Consider the following 21,952-nt stretch of genomic DNA (forward strand, 5'->3'; position numbering starts at 1 on the left):
CTGGAGGCCCCATGATTTGGGCTTGCTTTCGATGTCTATGTAGGCAATAAGCTGGCAGCCCCTGCTCCAGGCCCCCTACTCCCCAGTACGCACATGCATACATCCCATCCCCAATGCATTCCAGGGGGCCCTCAAAATTTTCATGCCCAGGACACAGACTGTGGCTGTTTTGTGATTTTGTTTTCACACTAGCAAGAGGTATGGTGGTGGGAATACTGTTTAACCTGGCCCAGTGTCTGCAACCCCTCAGGATAGCCCTGGCTGCTGGTCCTGATGCAGGATAGGTGAGCCCCAAACTGGGGCTTAGCCCATGAAGGTTTTTAGCTTCCCCCAGAAAAGAATTCAAAGGCAAGCTGGTGGTAGGGCAGAAGGAAACAGCTTTATTGAAGCAGTAGTATTACAGCTCTGTGACTGCTCCTGCAGAGCGGGGCTACACCATAGAGTAGCAGCTCTGGGCAGTTCTGCTGTCGTATTTATACCTACTTTTAATTGCATGCAGATTAAGGGGCAGCTTATGCAAAAATTTCTAGGGAAGGGGTAGTAACTTCTGGGTCACTGGGTCATTGCCATAGAAAGGCAAGTCCCATGAGCCCAGTGCAGATAGAAGCAAGTTCTTTGAGCTTTCTTTCTCACTGTCCACCCTGACACTTAGGCAATCGTATTAAAGGGTTTCCTCTTTCATGGCCTTCTTTGTTCCTCATGGTGGCTTCCCCAAATTGTATGTAGTGAGAGATGGAACTGGGACTGGAATTCATCCATGCATTACAACTTGCTTTCAGGAAAGGACCTGGTATGTGCCTGTAAAGTTATGTCACTATGAACATATTCCAAGAGATAGTTGATTTCATAATTGGACAACGGGCTTGAAATATGAAGCATTTCAATCCCCTATGATCTAGTAATAGTAATGTTCTAGGGCCTAGAGGATATAAGGAACCTCCTGGGTATTGCCATGGCAATGGTAAACTGACGGGGCACACTGCTGGGCATGTCCAGTGAAAAGTTTCTTCTGCCCCATCCCTGTTTCAGCTAGTCTTCAATTTTGTCTGGTATCTGAGCCCTGCCTCTGGAATCAAGTCCTGCCTCCTACCTCAGTCCCATGGGTACCCCATTTGGAGACAGTAAAATTGATCTTTTTGTCAGACACCATGCATAAGGCAGACCTGTCTCAGCATTGGTTCTTTCTTTTTCAGAGTAATCTCCATAAAGAACTACCATCCGAAGATAAGAATCATCACTCAAATGCTGCAGTATCACAACAAGGTAGGAGTGCGAGAGCCCGCTCCAGGTCTGAAGACCCATCCACAGGTCCAGCCTCTTCTTCCTCATTATACAGCCTCACACACACACACACACACACACACACACACACTCACATGCCCACATGTGTGCAACTCAAAGACCTGGGTAAAGAGGTGTGATTGTTAAAAATCTTCTTGGGACATTTCTTTCTTCTTTCTTTCTTTCTTTCTTTCTTTCTTTCTTTCTTTCTTTCTTTCTTTCTTTCTTTCTTTCTTTTTTTGGGATGGAGTCTTGCTCTTGTTGCCCAGGCTGGAGTGCAATGGCATGATCTTGGCTCCCCACAACCTCCATCTCCCAAGTTCAAGCAATTCTCCTGCCTCTGCCTCTTGAGTAGCTGGGATTACAGGCATGCACCACCATGCCAGGCTAATTTTGTACTTTTACTAGAGATGGGGTTTCTGCATGTTGGTCAGGATGGTCTCGAACTCCCAACCTCAGGTGATCTGCCCGCCTCGGCCTCCCAAAGTGCTGGGATTACAGGCATGAGCCACTACGCCTCTGGCCCATTTCTTTAGTCCAAACAACGTGTTTGCATTTGGTCACTGGAAGGATGCTCCTTCATGTACTGATTCATTCATTCGGGAGGTGTCTATTGGAACCCGAGGTTCAGAACTATTGATTTACTCTTGGATCCCATCCATACTTAAGTTACAACAACTTTTATTTGTATGTGCTGCAGTCATGTATTTATTCAGTAAATATTTATTGAATACGTACTGTGTGATTAGCACTCTCCCTGATACCCGCAGGAATATCAGTGAAGGAGAAGCCCTATTTTGTGTCCTCGGGGATTTAGCAGTTAAGGTGTAGAATGCTCCAGGCAAGTGAGTGATAGGATTTCTCTATCTGAGACCAGGTGAACTAGTGAGTGCATAATGCGCTCTGTAAGAGTGTAATGTGGGACACATTCCCAGAGTCGAGATGAGAATTTGCAGAGTTGAATCAGGAAAATAGTAAGCTATCCAGAGATTAAAGAGAAAGGAATTTTCCTTGTGTTATAGCTTACAGTGGGGGATTGATTAGAAAGAAGACAAAAGTCAGAGTCTATGCTGTTTCCCTGTGATTACTTCTCAGTAAACCAGAGTCCAGTGTCTCATTCAAAGGCAGTGCTCCTTCTCTCAGCCAGTCAGTAAACTTCCCAAAAAACAGCTTTAGGGGAGGGAAGGTGGCACCTTTCTCCATTTGATGCGGTACCAGTTATGTCCTTAATGAAACCTAGAAACCGGAGGCTGCCCAGTACCTGGAGCCAGGTGTCCTGTCTGTACAGAATAACTCCCTGCTGGGTTATGAGTGACAGCGTACCCCCTCTTATGGGCCATATTCCCTATGAAATAGGCAGTCAGGTGATGCAGAGAAAAACCCATTCTGCCAAATGCACCAGTGCCATGCCGTTATTTCTTAATTGCTGGCAAGTGCTGGCCCATTTTGCTGTGTGGAGGCCCATCAGAGGCTGTCACTGAGTGGAGCCTGCTGTCAGTGACTGGCCCACCATCCAGAACGGCTGACTGCTGCCAGCCACTGCCCAGCCCTCGGCAGGTGGCTCCCTTGCAGAACATGTTGTTCTCCAGCCAACGGATTTGGTGGTGGGCACCCAAGGTCACATTCGCCTGTTTGTCTCTGGAATACCCAAGGACACTGAAGAGATAAAGTGAGGATATTGGTAATGTACAGGTGTCAAGCTGGAGAAGTTTTTGATGGCAGCCCTTGTAGGTGGAGGTGAATTTTATTAGCAAGGCTGTGACTAGTGACAGCTCCTGCAGCAACGAGCTCTCCTTCTTTCATTTGTGATCTGAAATTTCATTTAGTGTGGGAGTGCTTTAAGCTGTTGTTTAGATTTTTGGCTGAATTTAGATTGAATAGGAAAATTAATGTTGTATGTTTAGAAGGGGTTGTCAGTTCCTTTTTTTTCTCTTTCCAATGAGTGCTGATGCAGCATCTTCAAGAAATTAAGGAGGATTTTAGCTGTGGTTCTTGTCCAACTCAAAGCAGCTCAGCCGGCCTGGGATCCAGACAGTCCCTGGTCAGTAATCACATGATCATAGCAACCTGAATGTCTTTGGCAAACCTCTGTGTTGTAATTATTCAGAAACAGTGAGGAAGATATCAACCAATTCATGATTATTTGCTTAAAACACATTTTGTTTAGAACCATCCCAAACTATTCGAGTTTTGGGGTTGGGCAGAATCACTTACAGATCCTTGGATGATTAGTAAGGACACAAGGAATAGAGTGACTTTGACACAGGGCATTTTGTTGTTGTTGTTCTTTCATATCTCTCTTCTAGAGAAAGAAGAAAACGTCCACTCATCATTGTTTGTCTTTCATTCCTTGTAGAATTGCAAATGGACATTCTTCACCTTGCTTCACAGTTTTGCTGTGTTTCCTGAGATGTTTCCTACTCTTTCAATACATTTTCTTCCTCTTCCCTTTCAACATTTTTTTTCTGCCTTTCTTGGCACTTTTTGCTGCACTCATCCTAGATGCTTAGAGATCTCCATGCATTACAATTTGCTTTCAGGAAAGGACCTGGTATGTGCCTGTAAAGTTAAGTCACTATGAACATATTCCAAGAGATAGCTGATTTCATAATTGGACAACGGGCTTGAAATATGAAGCATTTCAATCCCCTATGATCCAGTAATAGTAATATTCTAGGGCCTAGAGGGATGTAGGGAAGCTGCCTACTTTCTCTCCATGTAAAACTGGCCCTGAGTTTGTCATCATCATAATTGTAGACATTTGTGTCATATTTTATGGTTTTAAAAGAGTTTGACATCCATTATCTTCTTTAGTACTCGTTGGACCATCTGTGCATTTTAGCATCCCAGGGTAACTTCAGAGCAGGGCATCTAAGCTCTGTATAGACAGTGCAGCTCTGCTGGGCACAAATCATGGCCACCACTGCAGCCAGCGAGCAGGGAGACAGAACAGTTTACTGCCACCGACTCTTTAAATGGAGCCACAGCCCATTGAACCAAACTGTGGTTCCCAAGAGTAGGCATTATAGAAGGGCTGATGCTCTCCAAAGTGTATCTTTTAATATCACTAGAATTCTTGGAGAGAAACGCTTTCATGCTGGCCATCTTTTAAATGCTGGCCCTGCATCTTCTGATTTGAGCGTAAATGGCTCAAAGCTCTTCAAGGAAAGATTGGTTTATAACTTCTTGGAAAAGTATCACTCCTGATGATTTACCTGTCAGTGGATTTTTTATTTTTCCCAAAGACTCTAGTGAAAGAGGCCTTTATCTCTGGAAGCCAAGTCCCATGAGCCCAGTGCAGATAGAGGCAAGTTCTTTGAGCTTTTTTTTTCCACTGTCCACCCTGACACTTGGGCAATTGTATTAAATCGTTTCCTCTTTCATGGCCTTCTTTGTTCCTCATAGTGGCTTCCCAAAATTGTATGTAGTGAGAGATGGAAATAGAAATCCATCTCTCCTGGTTTTCCAGGACAGTATATTTCCAGTTCCTTCTCCATGAGAGGAGGGAGGGGTGGTGAAGTAGTAGAAATGAAGGGCAGCCAGGTCTGCCAGATCTGCTCTTTATATTCTCCAAGTTAGGGAGAGAGGATTTGCCTCCAGACTTCTGGGCACTAACACTGGCATTTTTCATCAGACTCAATTTACTTCAAATGGAAAAGGACGAAGTTTCCAGAAACAAAAGATTTATGTTCCTGGGTCAGTCTCTTCTCTTTGTTTCATGCACAGAGATTTCCCTGCAAGCATTCAGCAGGTCACCCTCACTCCTTCCCTGCATTGGAGAAAATATAATATCCAAAAAAAGAGGGCACAGAACCCTGAGATAAGGAACAAACTCAACTTTTCTATATAATCACATGGCCAAGTGTCAAGGTGGACAGTGAGAAAGAAAGCTCAAAATATGCCTACAGAACTCAAACCAGACAGGGCCATGGGGGACCCAAGGATGAAATGCCTCAGTCTTATACCTTAGATAGCACATGCGGATAGGAGAGACTTTCTCTGAAAGGTTTTGCTTGTTTGTTTGAAGGTGCCATGAAGGTTCAGAGCTGTCTCTTTAGGGCTTGGACCAAAAAAATCTCCTTTCACACACAATGCTTGATTTGTTCATTACTTAAACTGAATTTCGCCTCATTCCTCTCAGGTTCTCAAATGATATTACTGCAAGTGAGTATTTCTCCAGTTATACCAATGTGTTCTCTACGATGCCCAGGAAGTAAAAGGGAAAGTGGCCATCTGAAGCTACTGGAGAGTAGGGAGAGGAAGGAATAAAGGGTAGGGCTAGTTGTTGGAATTGAGTCTGCAATGTGGGGAAGGTCCTTTGATAGCTTGACAGCAATTACCACTTGTTGTGGCCCCTCCATGAGACTATTTAACCATGCTCTCATCAGGGAGGGCACTGTCATCTCTCCCTGGAGTACCCACTTTTGGCTTAGGATGCACAAGATTGTCACAGAAGCAGATTTTGCAAGAAGGAATTTCACAAGAGTAGTATTTTTGAAAGCAGAGTGTGGAACCCTTGGACTTCCTCTTTGTTTTCACAATGGAGTCTTCCATCCTTCTAGTTCAACTATTGTATATTGTTCTGAAAGTGAAGGGAATGCTCCCTTTGTGCTCCTTGTGTTTGCTGAGATGTGCAGAGAAATAATAACTTCAAAGTCATAGAATCTTGGCACTAGCAGAGACTTAGAAGGGCTCTCTGATTCAACCTCCTAGTGCAGAGCAAAAGTTCTTTCCATAGTAACTTGGAGAAATACTTACTGAGTCTTAGGGACAAAGACCTTTCATTTTTTAAGGTAACCTTCTCCTTTTGGTAGACAAATTACATCCTTAGGAAGTTCATTTATAAAACAAGACAAAAATCTGCTTTCTTGGAATATATACCAGTCAGTCTTAATTCTGGCTTCTAGAACAAAGCAGGACAAACCTAATCTTGGACACAGCAGCACCTGAAGTATTCCGATGTAACCATCCTGTCTCTGTGAGGACGAGAGCCTTCTTCAGGCCAAATATTACTGGCTCTCTTAACTGTTCCTCAAAAGATCTTTTCCAGACGCTACCTCCTCTTGTCTTTGTCACTTTTCTCTGGAAGTTATTCAGTTGATCATTTTCCATCTTTAAATCTGACTGAAAACTGGATCAAGTACTCTGGAACTAGTCTGACCAATTCACAACAGAATGAAATGTTCATTTCCCTTGATCTGGGGAGCACTTCTAAAAAGTAAACACTGGCTTTCTCTGTAATGTCACATGGCTAGCCTAAAATTTGAGGTTTTAGTTACCCACACACTTAAATTTAGCTTTGTGTGTTTTGTTTTCTTTTATTTCTCTCCTGCCTGCTGCCAAGCTAGGTCTTCTCATTTTGAATTTATATAGTTGATTTTTTTTTAACCTAAATGCTGTACTTGACATGAAAGCCTTGTAAATCTTTTTAGTTTGGTCTTTTGCTGGTTTTTCCAACTCTGCAGAACCTTTTGAACTTTGATTCTTTCATACAGTGTATTTTCTATGACTCTGCTTCATGCCACTTAAAAATAATTGGATGAGCATGCCTCTGGGTTCTTGTCTCAGGGCCTGACATAAGGGTTGAATAGGACCAGTCCATTTGCAAGAGATTGGAAACGTCGACACTGTGATTTACCTGATGTTTTAGGCCAGTGGTTCTCAAAGTGTGGCCCCTAGATCAACAGCGTCAGCATCACCTCCAACTTGTGAGAAATGCCAAATTCTCCAGACTTACCCCAAATCTACTGAATCAGAAATGCTGGCGGGGGGCCAGCAATCTGTGTTTTCAGAAACTGTACAGGTGATTCTGATGCCTGCTCCTGATGCCTGGGAGTCACTGATCTGGAGTATTGGAAAGGCAGGTAAAAAAGAAACTGAAAATATACAGGCATTTGGCACTCCTATGGTCTATTAGAGGACTCAACTTAATGATTTAGCTAGACATCCTAGTAACCCAGGCTGTTGGGTCTGTCACAAGAGGAAATTCCCTCTGGGCTCTATTTGGCTAAATGACAAACCCAGGGGAGGACTTGGGCTTGGTGGGTGCAGAAGCAACAGTCCAGAGAGACTGAAGTGTGATGAGCAGAAGAGTTGCATAAAACAGCAAACATCAGACCGCAGCAAGGGAAAAGAAGGGCAAGACTGGATGGCCCTGAGTGGTTGGGCAATGCTGCATTTCCCAGAAGAAATGTTAAACAATTGAACATTTAACAGAGCAACGTCTCATACCTGCTTTTCTTTCCCCAGGCCCATCTGCTAAACATCCCGAGCTGGAATTGGAAAGAAGGTGATGACGCAATCTGCCTCGCAGAGTTGAAGTTGGGCTTCATAGCCCAGAGCTGCCTGGCTCAAGGCCTCTCCACCATGCTTGCCAACCTCTTCTCCATGAGGTCATTCATAAAGGTAACGTCTCGTCTTATTAGAGCACATTAGCTCGGGATTCCATTTGTCGTGGGGTTGAGTAGAGAGCACAGCTTAAACTCAAAACAGATCGACGGGCTCTAACCACTTGGGTTAAGGAGAAATTCCTTGTTATGGATTTGGGCATGAAGCCAACTTCTTTCAAAATTATGTTTTTATTTTTATTTGGCACATCCACGGCCATTAAATGATTGTTCAAAGCACAATCCCCTCTTTTTTTAGATAAACCACATGTTTATCTATCAACAAAGCCTCCGCTGTTAAAACAAAAATATGATTTATATACATTCCATATGGCAACAGAGCGCCTAAAGAAAAGAATTATCATTTTACTCTTTTATATCAAGTGGCTGGTGGACCTCTCACTGTGTGGATAAATGCAGACCATGTGTTTGTGCTGAAGCCCAAACCCCAACAGCATAATTCATTTATTTATTTCTGCACAATCAAGGAGGCCAGCAGGACTGACATGCTGCGGTTGTTTGAATGGAGAGCGAAACAATGTACCGAGTCCTCGGCAGCAGTGCCCTTTGCACCGAGAGACAGGCGGTCTGGATGTGTTCATGTCCTTGTCAGAGCTGGCTGGGCAGACACTCCAGAGTCCCCAAGGTGGCCATACCTGCTGCACCAGTGCAGGCAAGGAGAGAAAAAAAACCGACTCTGTCCTCCCAGGGTGGGCCAGGTTAGGATTGTGTTTCCAGAGCCTTGCATTGAGCGCCCAGCCCCTAGCAAGGGGGCTCCTGGAGCCTGGGATAACAGTCACTCCAGTCCTCATCCTTAGACTGTTCTTAGATTAGGCAGTCAAGGTGACAAACCCGTGTGTAAAACGGGTCTAGCTTGAGCCTTTCTGTTATGGAGTGGGAGGCAGTTAGCTCTGGATCTGGGCTTACATCTTGCCTCTTACTATGTAAGGAGCAGAATTAATAGCTGGCAAGGTGGGGAATTACATCCTTAGAAAGTTCATGAGTCAGCACGAGGTCCATAAAGGAGGCCGGAAACTCTGCAATCAAAGGTATGAGACCTCCTGCCTTTTGCTGTCATGTGGCTACCTAATTGACTGCCAAGTTCCTTGATGGTTTTGAGGAAATGGCCTAGGTTGCAATAAGAGGGATGGGTGGGAAGCATGAGGATACAGATGCATTGGTGCTCACCTTGGGCACCTATGAGTGATATTATTTAGAGCAGGAGTTTTTCTAAGTCCTTATCCTTCGTACCTGCCAAATCGGCATTATGTAGCCAACTGATAGTTAACATTGCTCTACATAAAGGAACAAATTGCTTTGGAGCTCCTTCAATCACCTTAGCAACACTGATAGCAAGGGATACCTTGATTTAAAAAATCCTCCTATGCTCATTATGCAGCCAAAGGTCTCAGCTCAGCAGAACTCTGAGCTCAGATCCAGCTTACAAATAAAGACGTTGCATTCCTTTAGGTGTCTTCTTTAATCCAGGCTGCTCTCGTCCTGCATGGGTGGAACTGAATGGAGGTGGCAGGGAGGTCTGTGTAGCTGTGTTTAGAGATGAGACCCTGAAGCCAGATGTAGCCACGTGTCTCCCAGGGATCTTATGTTCAATGTGAAAAGCCCAGACTCAGGATAAAGGACTGTCACCAAGAGAACTTCTCTGGCTCTTTCAATCAAGCTCTGGTGGTTTTCTTCCAGGGCACGGCCCATGGGACCAAGCACATGGTGTGTGGAGCTGCGCTCTGCTTCCTCGTGTTGATGTAACATGGGCTTTGGCAGGGCCCCACCACAGATGGGGCCCCTTGACATGCGTATGTTTTGATTTTGTGGTGCCTGCATGGTAACTAGAGCTGTCTGTCAAGGAAATTAATAAAATGGATGTGATGCTGATTCTTCAGTGCTATTAGCAGCAGGGAAAACCTCTGCCCAACCTTCCTCCAGACCCTGATGGGCCTCACCTCTAAAGCCAAGGATGTCCGCTCCAGCTCAGCTAATCCCATTGCCAAGTTCCTATTTAGGAAGAGCTTGTGGGAAAGGCTGGGCCTGGCCCTGGTGTAACTGAAAACACATTTTCCTCTGGGGGTTATGTTACCACATTATTTCTGTATAAGGCCAATTCCCGCCTGTTTGGAAGTAGCTCTCTGAATATGACCTTTTGACACTGAGATGGTCTTTGTGTTGGAATTGGCTAAGGTACATGACCTGGAAATCACAAGCCTTCCCCTCATATATTTTTCTCAGTTAAAATAGAGATGCCTTATTCACATGCTCCCCATTCTACATTGCTATCTTTGTGTACTTACCTCCAAATCCCAGATCTTTGTCTCCTTTAGGTCATGGTGAACACCATAATGGCACCCTCCTTGGCATGTTTTATGTATTATCTCCCATTCCAGGGATCACAAAGCCCTCACTTACTTTTGTTGGGGGTGGGGGGTAGGTGGAAAAGTAAACCTACAAATGGATTATTGTTTACAGAAGTTGCTTCCTTCTCCAATGACCTCCGTATCCTATGACGGAGAATTCATCAATATTTCCATGGGGACAAGCAGGCCTATTAGGATGGACAAAGAAGGGGTGAGGCTTTGGCAGCACTTGATCCTTTGGGAACAATTAGCATTTCTGGAAGCCAAGGTAAAGTGTTAGCTCACCCTCTCCCTTCCCCTAGGCCGGTCATGTCTGTTTTCTGGTGCAGCAGAACCCCTGTTAAAATAAGAGAAACAAGACTGTAACAGCAAAGATGTGGCACAGGCAGAAGCACAGTGACTATCCACTGGGCTTTTTAATTTTATTTTAATTTTTTGTAGAGACCAGTCTCCCTGTGTTGTCTAGGTTGGTCTCAAACTCCTGGGTTCAAGCAATCCTCCTGCCTCAGCCTCCCAAAGTGCTGGGATTATATAGATGTGAGCCACTTCCACTGGGCTTTTTATCATGCATGAGACCAAAATGCCAAGACTGAAAGTGGGGGTGATATGTTTAATAAAAGAAAGAGGGATTACTGGCCAGGTGTGTTGGCCCACGCCTGTAATATAAGCACTTTGGGAGGCCAAGGCAGGTGGATCACCTGAGGTCAGGAGTTCAAGACCAGCCTGGCCAACGTGGTGAAATCCCTTTTCTACTAAAAATACAAAAATTAGCTGGGCCTGGTGGCGCATGCCTGTAGTCCCAGCTACTCAGGAAGCTGAAGCCGGGGAATTGCTTGAACCCAGGAGGCGGAGGTTGCAGTGAGCCAAGATCATGCCATTGCACTCCAGCCTGGGCAACAGAGAAAGAAGACCCCGTCTCCAAAAAAAAAAAAAAAAAAAAAGAAGAAAGAAAGAAAAAGAAAGAGGGACTACTGGCATACAGGAATTACAAAAGAGGCCCAGCCTGGAGGTACCAAGAAATATGGAGCAATGCTTCTTTATCTCTCCATCAATGCCACTCTCAAAGATACCAACCTTAGGACCCCAAGTCTTTGTCCCTGAAAACCTCACTCCTGTGTGGATATATCTCTGAATTGATCTAAACTTTTTAGGAATCTTTTTTATATTTTATATACCCCCATATCTTTGGGGGTAATGAGTTTCTGAACTTTGCTAACTACTGTTAAATATTTTTTTTCTGGCTATTTGTCCTTAATTTACTCCATTTAAACTTCAAGGCATGCCCTCTACAGCTTCTGTAGTGCTAGGATTTAACAAATCTTATGCTAATTTTATATCTAATACCTTTAGGAAAGAGACTCAAGCTGGCAATCCAGGGATCCTCCAGCTCAGCAGCTGCTGTTAAGGACAGGTTAAGCATTTTGTGCAATAGGATCTTATCTGAACCCTTGAGTTCCTTTAAGGAGTTCGCATGAACATCCTGGTGCCTGTGACTTACCTGCATTGACATCATCAGCCAGCCCTGGAACATGCTGTTCATTTGCCACTGTCTGATCTCCTACTCCTAGCCTGTCAGGTTCTAGTGAGACTCTCCCTGCTGTCTTCTGTAAAGACCCAGGCAATGAACTTACTTAGCCTATCTGCTATTGCCTCAGCCCTGAATAAGTGGCCACACTTACTCTCTACTTGGCTTCCTCACTTGGATGTAATTTAAGATCCATTGATTTGTTTTTGTTTTTGTTTTTGAGTCTTACTATGCATACTTAGCTGCTCTTCAGCGTACGAGGTTTCAAGTTGGGGCGCGGCCTGCCATCTTCATGAATTGTGCTATTATTCTTACTAGGATTAGCTGCCTTTGCACATGACAAATTGTGTGTGTGTGTGTGTGTGTGTGTGTGTGTGTGTTTAGAGGGTGATTAACTCTTAAAATTGTTTTTCAGTGTACTTTGGGACTTCCAATGTAGCACATTTAAATAGTTCTCAGAATTGCCAACTATTTGAAGTCTGTTAATCTATCATTTTATACACATACACACATACACACACACACACACACACACACACACACACACACACACACACACACAACCTGGAACACAGTATGCTCTCCATGATTATTTCTTTGTTGAATAAATCAGTTTTGAGAATGAAGAAAATATGTTATGTATTTCTTGTGTTGTTTTTTTTCCCTATGCCGCAAGATTTGGAATTTGCGGGTGAAATGTTACTTAATATCGATAACAACACACGCTTCTGTGTCATGTTTTCTGTTTCTGAATGAGAATGCGCTAGAGAAATCAGAAGCATGCTATTCAGATTGTATCTTGGCTGAAGTGGATGTGGCTGGACACACAAAGTTTTTGTCCTAGCACTAACCATAGCCAAGGGAATCATTTAAATATTTTTAGTCTGGGTTATGTTTATGTGTATATGTGTGCTTGTACATATGTATGTATAGAATTAGTCTGGTTTAGCAGCTAAAAATGTAAATCAAGGACTTTTAATAATAGCTAAAAAATACTGATTCCCATGTGCTAAATCCCGTATTAAGTGCTTTAGCTGCAATATCACATTTAATTCTCACAATGACCATACCCAAACTTGTCACTATTATTATCCTCCTTTTACAGTGGCAGGCACTATGGGTTAAGAGAATTTCAACAACCTGCATGCGGATGTGTGATTTGGAATTGACAAACTCAGGTGTTCAAACCCAAGCAAACTGGTTCCAGGTTTGCCCTTGAGTATACTGAAAGGAAGTGTGAGAAACGATAAGAGAAAACTTTAGCTAGTGCCATCATCTTAGCACAAATCTTAGCTTTCTATAGTTCATTCTATGTGAACTATTGATGCAATAGAGATGCCCTGGGGACCTACCATGTTCCAGACAGTGCGCTAATCCCATCAGCATCCTTAGGGCTAGGAAGCTCTGGTAAGCTTCAGAAAGCTTCTGTTCTGACTTGGATGTATGGGCACATGTTTGCATAGCTCCATTCTGTGCATCTTCTTTACCTTTCTGTCTGCCCAGCTCTGCAAAGGCAGAGGCCACTGCATCATAACAGTTACCCTAGGCTGGGCTGAGTCAGGGTAAGGAATGAACTAGGCTCCCAAAAAAGGATTGACGTTACACACTGCTGTATTGAGGAGGTGAAACTAATTGGAGTCTAAACCAAGTGGAGCTGAAGGGCTGGGGATGACTTAGGTAGGTGCTTCTGGGACAAAGTAAGTATATTAGGGTTCTCTACAGAAATAGAGCAACGGTGTCTCTCTGTGTGTGTGTGCACACACATGCGTGAGAGAAAGAGAGAGAGAGAGAGAGAGAGATGTTGATTATAAAGAATTGGCCCACATGGTTATAGTGGCTGGGAAATCCCAAGCTCTATAAACTGGAGACCCAGGAAAGAAGATGGTATAGTTTCTGTCTGAGTCTGAAAATCTGAGAACCAGCAAAGTCAATGGTATAAGTCTAGATCTGAAGGCAGGAGGAGACTGATGTCCCAGCTTAAGACTGACCATCAGGCAGAGGGAGGAAATTCTCCCTTACTCCTCCTTTTTATTCTATTCAGGCCTTCAGTGGGTTAGATGAAGCCCACCCACATGGGTTGGGTTGAGGGTTGTTGGGGGAGCAATCTGCTTTACTCACTCCACAAATTCAAATGTTAATCTCATGCAGAAACACCCTCCACCCTCAAAGACACACCCGGAATAATGTTTAGCCAAATATCTGGGTACACTGTGACCCAGTCAAGTTAACATTAATCATCACAGCAAGCAATTCTTATTGTCTGCTGGGTGTAAGCTCTGCTAACCAGGTTGAAGGAGGCATACCAGAAGCAGAACTCAACCTTGCGTGGCAGGGTTGGAGTTGACAAGAGCTCTGAAATGGGGCCAGTGCTGCAACTGATAAGGCTGGGATTGAGGTGGCTCTCTACTTAGGAAAGAACAACTAGTGGTACCAGAGTAGTGAGTTTGTCTGGCAAAGTAAACCCACATGGTGGAAATTAGATAGGGAGATGCAAGATGTTGCTTACTGTATTACCCATGGACAATGTCACCCTAACTACAGATGGCATTATGACAGCAGACTTCTGCACATATTCCTCACCAGTGGAGAGCAGCTCCCAATACAATTATACTCACTTCCTTGATAATCTCAATTATTCTCATTGCTTTTAGATACATAGATGACTTCCATATTTATATTTCCATGAAGAACCTCTCCCCTGAACCCGGTGTCACCGATTCAACTGCTGCTCAACATCTACATTTGAATACCCCATCTCCTCTCAGACTTACCATTCCACAATCGAATTCCTTTTCTTTGTCCACAAACCTGTTCTTTGCTCATTTTACTATTGGCAATGCCATCCTTCCCATGGCTGAAACTAAAAACTCTGGAGTCACCCTTGACTCATTTTTGAAAATTTATTTATTTGCCCTCAAACACCACATTCAATACAGCAGGAAATCCTCTTGGTTCAAGTTTCAAAATATTCCCAGAATCGGAGCACTTCTCACCACCTGCACTCCTACTACTAGCTCCAAACCACCATCATGTCTCTCCTAGAATATTACACCAGCCTCCTAACTGGTCTGTCTGCTCTGCCCTTACCACCCCACCTCCAATCTATCTTCAACAAAGCATCCAGAACAACCTTCTCAAGCATGAATCAGATCCTGTCACTCTTCTGCATAAGTCTCTCCATGGGGTCCCATCTCATCTGAATAAAGTCCCTACAATGGCCTGCAGGTCCTAAGCAGTCAGGTCCCTGGAACCTCATTGGCTTAAGTCCTGAGTGTTCTCCTGCTTCTTATGTTAGCCACACTCCCTTGGGCTGGTCTAGGGATTTTTACTTCTTGTTCCCTCTGGCTGGATATTCCTTCCCTGAGCAGCTGCTTGGCTCCCCTCTGTCCAACTCTTGTTGTCTTTGCTTAATATTAATTTCTCAGTTGAGTCTTTCCTCTAAGGCATTAGAATTGCATTTTTAAAAGGGATTAAAAATGAATTTTTAATTGAAATATAATAAAAGTATGCATGTAATAAATGTACAACCTGTTAAATACTTATACCCTCAGTGCTCATGTAACCAGGACCTGATTAACAAAGAGTACATTACAAATATCCCAGAACCCCCTGTTTTTTTTTTAAATAAGTCAGGTGATACTACATGATCGGGTCTGTTTCTGGATTCTCTTGGGAGAATTGATATCTCCACAATACTGAGTTCTCCAATCTATGAATATGGTATATTTCTTATAAAGGGATACTTTATGATTCAACAACTTCCCTGGCAAATACAGGAAAATCAGGAAGAAAGTAACTAAGCTCATACAAATTCTCTGGGGCTTGTGAGGGTCTCTAGAGAGAGTAGATGTCCCACTTCATATTCTCTAGGAAGTATACAGCTGTTCTTCTCAGCTTCATGGGGGGATAAAGTTTCCGTGTGGAAAAAACAGAATTGCATTTTAGGAATCTGCACCCCCTCCCCCTCCACACACTATACATCCACATCCTTATTTACTCTCTTGGCTTTGTTTTTTCCCGTGGCACTGTTTGGTGTTTATTGCCTCTTTTCCCTGGGACAAGGTGAGCACTGTGAAGATGGGGCTAGTTGCTGAATCCTCAGTGCCTAGAACAGCGCCTGACTCATAATAGGTACTCAATACGTGTTTGTGGAGTAAATGAATGCATCAGTTGGCCTCAGCCTAGCCTGACCAGCCTGTATTACAGACAACTGGGTGGGACCAGGACCAGCAGGGACTTGTAATTTGGTGTGATTTTGGTGCAGAAAACTTCTTTCTTTGCTACTGTATATGATTCCCTTGCCAAATTAAAGAGCTTTGATTCAATGTAGAAACATGAAATGCAAAGCTCTTTAATCCTTGGCGAGGATTGTGCAGAGGCTGGTTAGATTTGGTTATAAAGCTCTTCAACTGCCAGAAAATCCAGTCAGTGTGTTGTTTAAGTTCACAAATCAAAATAAACACCCATGAATTGAAATGAATTTGCTAAACCCCAGTATCCTATTTGGGTCAACGTCACTGTGTACCTGCTTTTCACCCTACTTAGATCCCATTAGATCAGAGGCTTCCATGTAGGATGCTGCCTCCCACAGTGCCACTCAGTCTGACCAAGCCCACTAATGCCCACCTGAAAGTAGAGTAACTTCTGTGAAAACTATTTCCAATAAAGAGAGAAGTAATCCATGAGCTATTAACAGGGATTCATTTCCCCTATGGCCCTGGTAATTTCTAGAACATTGAATTAAAGAGTTCTCAGACCTTTACAAATTCTCAAGGCAAACATTATTAGCAAAAAGAAGCCCATACAGCATGTTAGAAGATTGCCAGAAAATGTCAATGGATCTTCTGAATAAAATAAAAGAAGTTAAACTCCTTTCCCCATCTTCTTCCCTTCTCCCTCCTTCCCCCTAACATGATTAGAAAGTCATTTCATGTGTCTTATATGTTTGGTGAATCAAAGGCAAATGTACATGATTGATGGTGACAGGGAACACATTTAACTCATTATTCTTTACTTTGCAGCAAAATGATTTGTGTAAACTGTCTGCCTAGCATTAAAGGTAAAGCAAACTTAGAAACCCCAAAATGTTATATTTTCATCTAATATTTTCCTCTTGGTTTTATAGCTGTAATCACATATGGATTCTTTTATATGGGTCTTGGCATGGACTGAACAAAGAGAAAGGCAGCGCAGAAAGATTACATAACATATACACAGAGTCCGGTGCCCAGCGAGAATGGAGCCCGAGAAGCGGCAGTGGTCAGGACTTAATGCGAAAATCCAGTAGAAGCTGACACTCACCCTGGCCCTTCTCGGCTGGCAGGATATAGTCACTGATGTGAAATAAGGGCCATCTTATTGAACAAGCCTCTGGCCAAGCATCAGTCTGAGCTCTTTCAGAGATAATTGGCCTTTAATTAATTGCGTGCATTCCTGAGTCCACCTGGGTATCCACAGACTGGGTCTACTCTGCCTCCCCACTCTTCCAACTTTTTGACTTTGGTTTTTTGAGTGCCATCCACTGTTAGTGATTGTTACATGAAAATCGCAAAGTCCTGTGTAAGCCATAAGGAATAAAATATCAGATTTCCTTAAGTCTATTGATTGTCGTTGCCCTAAGGTGATTCTAAGTGTGAATCTATGTCCAGAACAATGATGAGGAATTTGGAACTTTGAGGCAACTATTCTACACATCTAGGGGTGCAAAACAAGGAACCACCATTGATTTGATACCGTGGGTATTCTGTTAAGAACTTTGGAATTACAGTAATACTTTATGTTTGCACAGCACTTTTCAGTTTACGTGATATACCTTTTTTTTTTGAGATGGAGATTTCGCTCTCTCACCCAGGCTGGAGTGCGGTGGTGCAGTCTTGGCTCACTACAACCTCCGCCTACCTCTCCCCCAGCAACCCAGCCGCTGCAGCCCCCAGGTTCAAGTGATTCTGCTGCCTCAGTCTCCCAAGTAGCTGGGACTGCAGGCACGAGCCACCACACCCGGCTAATTTTTGTATTTTTAGTAGAGACGGGGTTTCACCATGTTGTCCAGGCTGGTCTCAAAGTCCTGACCTCAAGTGATATGCCCACCTCAGCCTCCCAAAGTGCTGGGATTACAGCATGAGCCACCGTGCCTGGCTGAGATATACATTTTCACTTAAATTCTTTATTTGACCAAATACACAAGGAAACCAGATACATATGGAAAACATGCCAAATGCAAAGAACCTAATGTCTCTGACCTTTCTTCAGTTGTAGAATAGTAAGCCACAGGACCCATCACCATAGCTCTTTGGGAGGAGGAAATCGGAAGATGACTTCTGGTCGCATGGCTGGCTGGGGAATGGTAGAGCTAGGGCCAGAACGCTACAACATCATTGGCTTCTCAGCTCAGCGCTTTCCCCACTGTTACACATTGCTTCTCCAAGAGAAATGTCTTGAATGTAAACACTGCTTTGTTTTATATTCAAATCAATAGCTTCTAAGAATAGAAACCACTTTGCAACATTTGTAAAATGAGCTTATCCTAGGTTTCCCCTCAACCACGAAAAACTATAAAAATTAAGCTCTTTTCCAAGGTAGGAGATACATATGTCTACCCCATTCCCTTGGTGGTGGCTTAGTCTGGAAAAGACCCAGGCAAGTGCTGTCTTATCTAGACCATAATGCCTTGTAGTGGGAGGATGTATTGCTCAAGCCAAGGGACGCAACTGAGTACAGAAGGGAGATGATGACTGGTTTGTTGAGGGACATGTAAGAAAGCTATAAAGTTTAGTCTCAACCATTTGAAAGAAGGAAGCAGTAGGTTACAGTGCAGTATGATAGACTTCCCGTGTGTGAAATGTATCTGTAAAGAGGGAGTGAGATCCGGACGGGTTAGGTAGTGCTAATAAGATGAAGAAAGAAAAATATCTTGGAGAAAAAAATATAGTTAATCCTAATGTTTACAGACACCTTCTGATCATAACAAAAATATTCAAGTAACTCAAGCAATTCGAGTGGAGGTGTTGGGGCTTTGGATTGATAAGTCCTCAAGGTTATTAGCAGAGTAATCCGTTTGCATTATAGGAAAATGCTGAAGGTACATGATTCCAGTAAGATTTGGAAATGATTATGGTTTTCCAGAAGTGTTTTTCATTTTATTTTTTAAATTAACATACAGTAAAGTTGATTTTGTGTATGTGTAGTCATGCAACCACCACCACAATCAGGATACAGGATAGTTTCCATACCACCAAATTCCCTCATGCTGTCATATTATAGAGTCACACCCTCCTGTCACTCCTCGGCCCTGGCAAACACTGATCTATTCTCTGTCATTACAGTTTTGTCTTTTCAAGTCTGTCATGTAAAGGCATCATGGAGCATGTAACCTTTTGAGACTGGCTTTTTTCATTTAGCATAGTTCCCTTGACATCCATCCAGGTTGTTGCATGTATCAGTATTCCATCCTTTCTGTTGATGAATAGTATGATATCTTATATGCAGGTGCCAGTTTGTTTATCCATTCATCCATTGGACACCATTTAGTTTTCCTCCAGTTGGGGCAATCATGAATACAGTTGATATAAACATTTACATGGAAGTTTGTGTGGATATAAGTTTTAATTTCTCTAGGGTAAGTATCTTGAATTAGGATTGCTGGATTATAGGGTAAGTTTATATTTAACTTTAAAAGAAACTGCCAAAGTGTTTTCCAGAAGGACTGTACCATTTATCATTCCCATCAGCAAGCAATGCAGGAGTTTCTGTAGCTCTGCATCCTTACCATCACTTGGCATTGTCAATACTTTTTATTTTAAACAGTCTAGTAGGTGGGCAGTGGTATCTCATTGTGGTTTTCACGTGTATTTCCCTACTGATGTTGAACACCTTCCCAGTGGTTATTTGTCATCTGTATATGCTTTTTGGTGAGGTGCTGGGTCCATTTTAATTGAGTTGTTTCTTTGTATTTGTTTTTTACTGTTTAAGAATTCTTTATATATTTTGGATCTCGTTGGATATACAATTTGTAAATATTTGCCCCTAATCTGTAGCTTGTGTTTTCATTTTCTTAACTTAAACTTTCTTTCCTGGAAAGAAGTTTTTAAGTTGAAATATTTGGAGTTTTTCTTAAAAGGTTAAACATTGAGTTACCATATGACTCAGAAATACCACTCCTAGATATCTACCCAAGATAAATGAAACTCTATGTATTAGTTTCCTATGGCTACTGCAATAAATTACTACAAACCTAGTTGCTGTAAATATCACAAGTTTTTTTCCTTGCTTTTCTGGAGGCCAAAACTTGGAAACCGAGTTTCAGTGGAGTTAGAGTCAATATGGTGGTGGGGCTGGTTCCTTCTGGGGGCTCTAGAGGAGAATCTGTTTCCTTGCATTTTCTAGCTTCTGGAGGCTGACCACATTCCTTGGCTCTTGTCCCTGTCATCGCATCACTCCAACATTGTGCTTCCATTGTCACATCTCCTATTTCTTCTTCTTTAGCCAAACCTCCTCTAAAAAGACAATAGAGATTACATTTAGAGCCCACTTAGATAACCTTCCTATCACAAGATCGTTAATCACTTCTGCAAAAATCTACATTCATCCCACATGCAAAATACATTCACCTCATTCCCCCGTCCCCAAAAGTCTCAACCCTGCAAAACAATTCAAGTCCAAAATCAGAGCTGAAGATCAGCAACTCACATGTCCCAATGTCATCATCTAATCAGTTATGGGTGAGACTTTGGGTGTGATCAATCCTGGGACAAAATTCTTCTCCATTTTTGGATCTGTGAAACTAGAAAACAAGTACTGTGCACCCCAAATGCAATGGCAGGACAGCCATAGGATAATGACTATAGACAGTGCCATTCCAAAAGGGAGAATATGGAAGGATGAAAGGAGGTACCAGAACCAAATAACTTCAGATTCCAATATGGCAAACTCCATTGAGCTTCAAGGTCTAGAAACAATCTTCTGTTGCTTAAAATGGGCATTACAAAGTTTGAGTCCTCCAAATGTATTCTTTTTCAAAATTGCTTTGGCTATTCTAGTGTCCTTGTCTTTCCATATATATTTTAAAATCAGCTTGCCTATACCTAAAAAAAATTCCTCCTGGTGTTTTGATTGGAATTGTATTAAACCTATAGACCAATTTGGGGGAGCACTGACATCTTTACTATGTCGTATCTTCCAATCCATCAATTTGGTCTCTTCATTTATTTAGGTCATCTTTAACTTGTTTTACCCAGTGTTTTATAGTTTTCAGCATCAAGATTCTGTACATGTTTTGTTAGATTTATATGTAAGTTTTACATTTTTGGAGCTATTATAAATGACATCTTAAAAAAATTGTGTTCTAATTGTTCATTGGTGGTATGTAGAAATATACATTATGTTTCTGTATTGACCTTGTACCTGGCAATCATATTGTACCGGCTAGCACTTCTTGCAGAATATTGAATAGAGGGAGTGGGAGTAGACATCTTTTCTTTGTCACCTGTCTTCAAGGGAAAACATTCATTTCTTTCACCATTAAGTATGATATGAACTATAGATGTTTTGTAGATACCTTTCTTTTGAGGTTGAGGGAGTTCCTTCCTATTTCTATTTTGGTGAGAGTTTTATTTTTTTCAATCATGAATGGAGGTTGAATTTTGCTAAATGCTTTCCTGCATCAATGTATAGGATCATGTAGTTTTTCTTCTTTAGACTGTTAATATGGTAAATTACATTGATTGATTGTACAATATTGAACCAGCCACCATACATTCCTGGGAGAGACCCTAGTTAGTGTGATTATTTCTTATATATGTTGGTGGATTTGGTTTGTTAATATTTTTATGAAGAATTTGTGTGTGTTTGTTTTTTGGTGTATATTAGTTTGTACGTTTCTTAGACTGTCTTTGATTTTAGTGTGAGGTAACGTTGGCTTTATAAAATGAGTTGGGAAATCTTTCCCTTCCTTCTGTTTTCTGGGAGAAATTGTGTAGAATTGGTGATTTTTTTTTCTTTAAATATTTAGTAGTATTTGGCAGTGAAATACTACTAGGTTTGGGCCTAGGTTTTTTTCTTTTCTGAAAGTTTTTAAATACAAATTCAATGTCTTCAATGGTTATAGGACTACTCAGGTTAAATAGTTAATCTTGGGTGAGTTGTGACAATTCAAAGTTTTTGGAAATTTGGTCTAATTTATCTGAGTTTTTCAATTTATGTATGTAGAGTTATTCATAGTATCCCATTATTGTCCTTTTAATGTGGGCAGTGATAACCACTCTTTCATTCTTGATTTCATTATTTGTATCTTCTCTCTTATTTGTCACTCTTACTAGATATAAAGTTTGCTGATCTTTGTTAAATAATCGGCTTTGGTTTTATTATTTCCTGTATTTTTTGTTTGTTTGTTTCCTTTC

At 42.2% G+C, this 21,952-nt stretch overlaps 1 protein-coding gene across 20 annotated transcripts in view; it reads left to right on the forward strand.

Annotated features, from left to right (window-relative positions):
* The window catches only part of KCNMA1 (potassium calcium-activated channel subfamily M alpha 1), a 769,792-nt gene that overhangs the window by 557,983 nt on the left and 189,857 nt on the right, over positions 1 to 21,952 (forward strand). For all 20 annotated transcript variants that reach the window (XM_063709977.1, XM_063709971.1, XM_055353797.2 and 17 more), the window contains exons 13-14: positions 1,194 to 1,263; positions 7,531 to 7,686. In XM_063709977.1, coding sequence (XP_063566047.1) covers positions 1,194 to 1,263; positions 7,531 to 7,686 — 226 coding nt within the window. The remainder of the gene's footprint in view (positions 1 to 1,193; positions 1,264 to 7,530; positions 7,687 to 21,952) is intronic.

The sequence above is a fragment of the Gorilla gorilla genome, chromosome 8 (assembly GCF_029281585.2).
Source record: "Gorilla gorilla gorilla isolate KB3781 chromosome 8, NHGRI_mGorGor1-v2.1_pri, whole genome shotgun sequence".
NCBI classification, from domain to species: domain Eukaryota; kingdom Metazoa; phylum Chordata; class Mammalia; order Primates; family Hominidae; genus Gorilla; species Gorilla gorilla.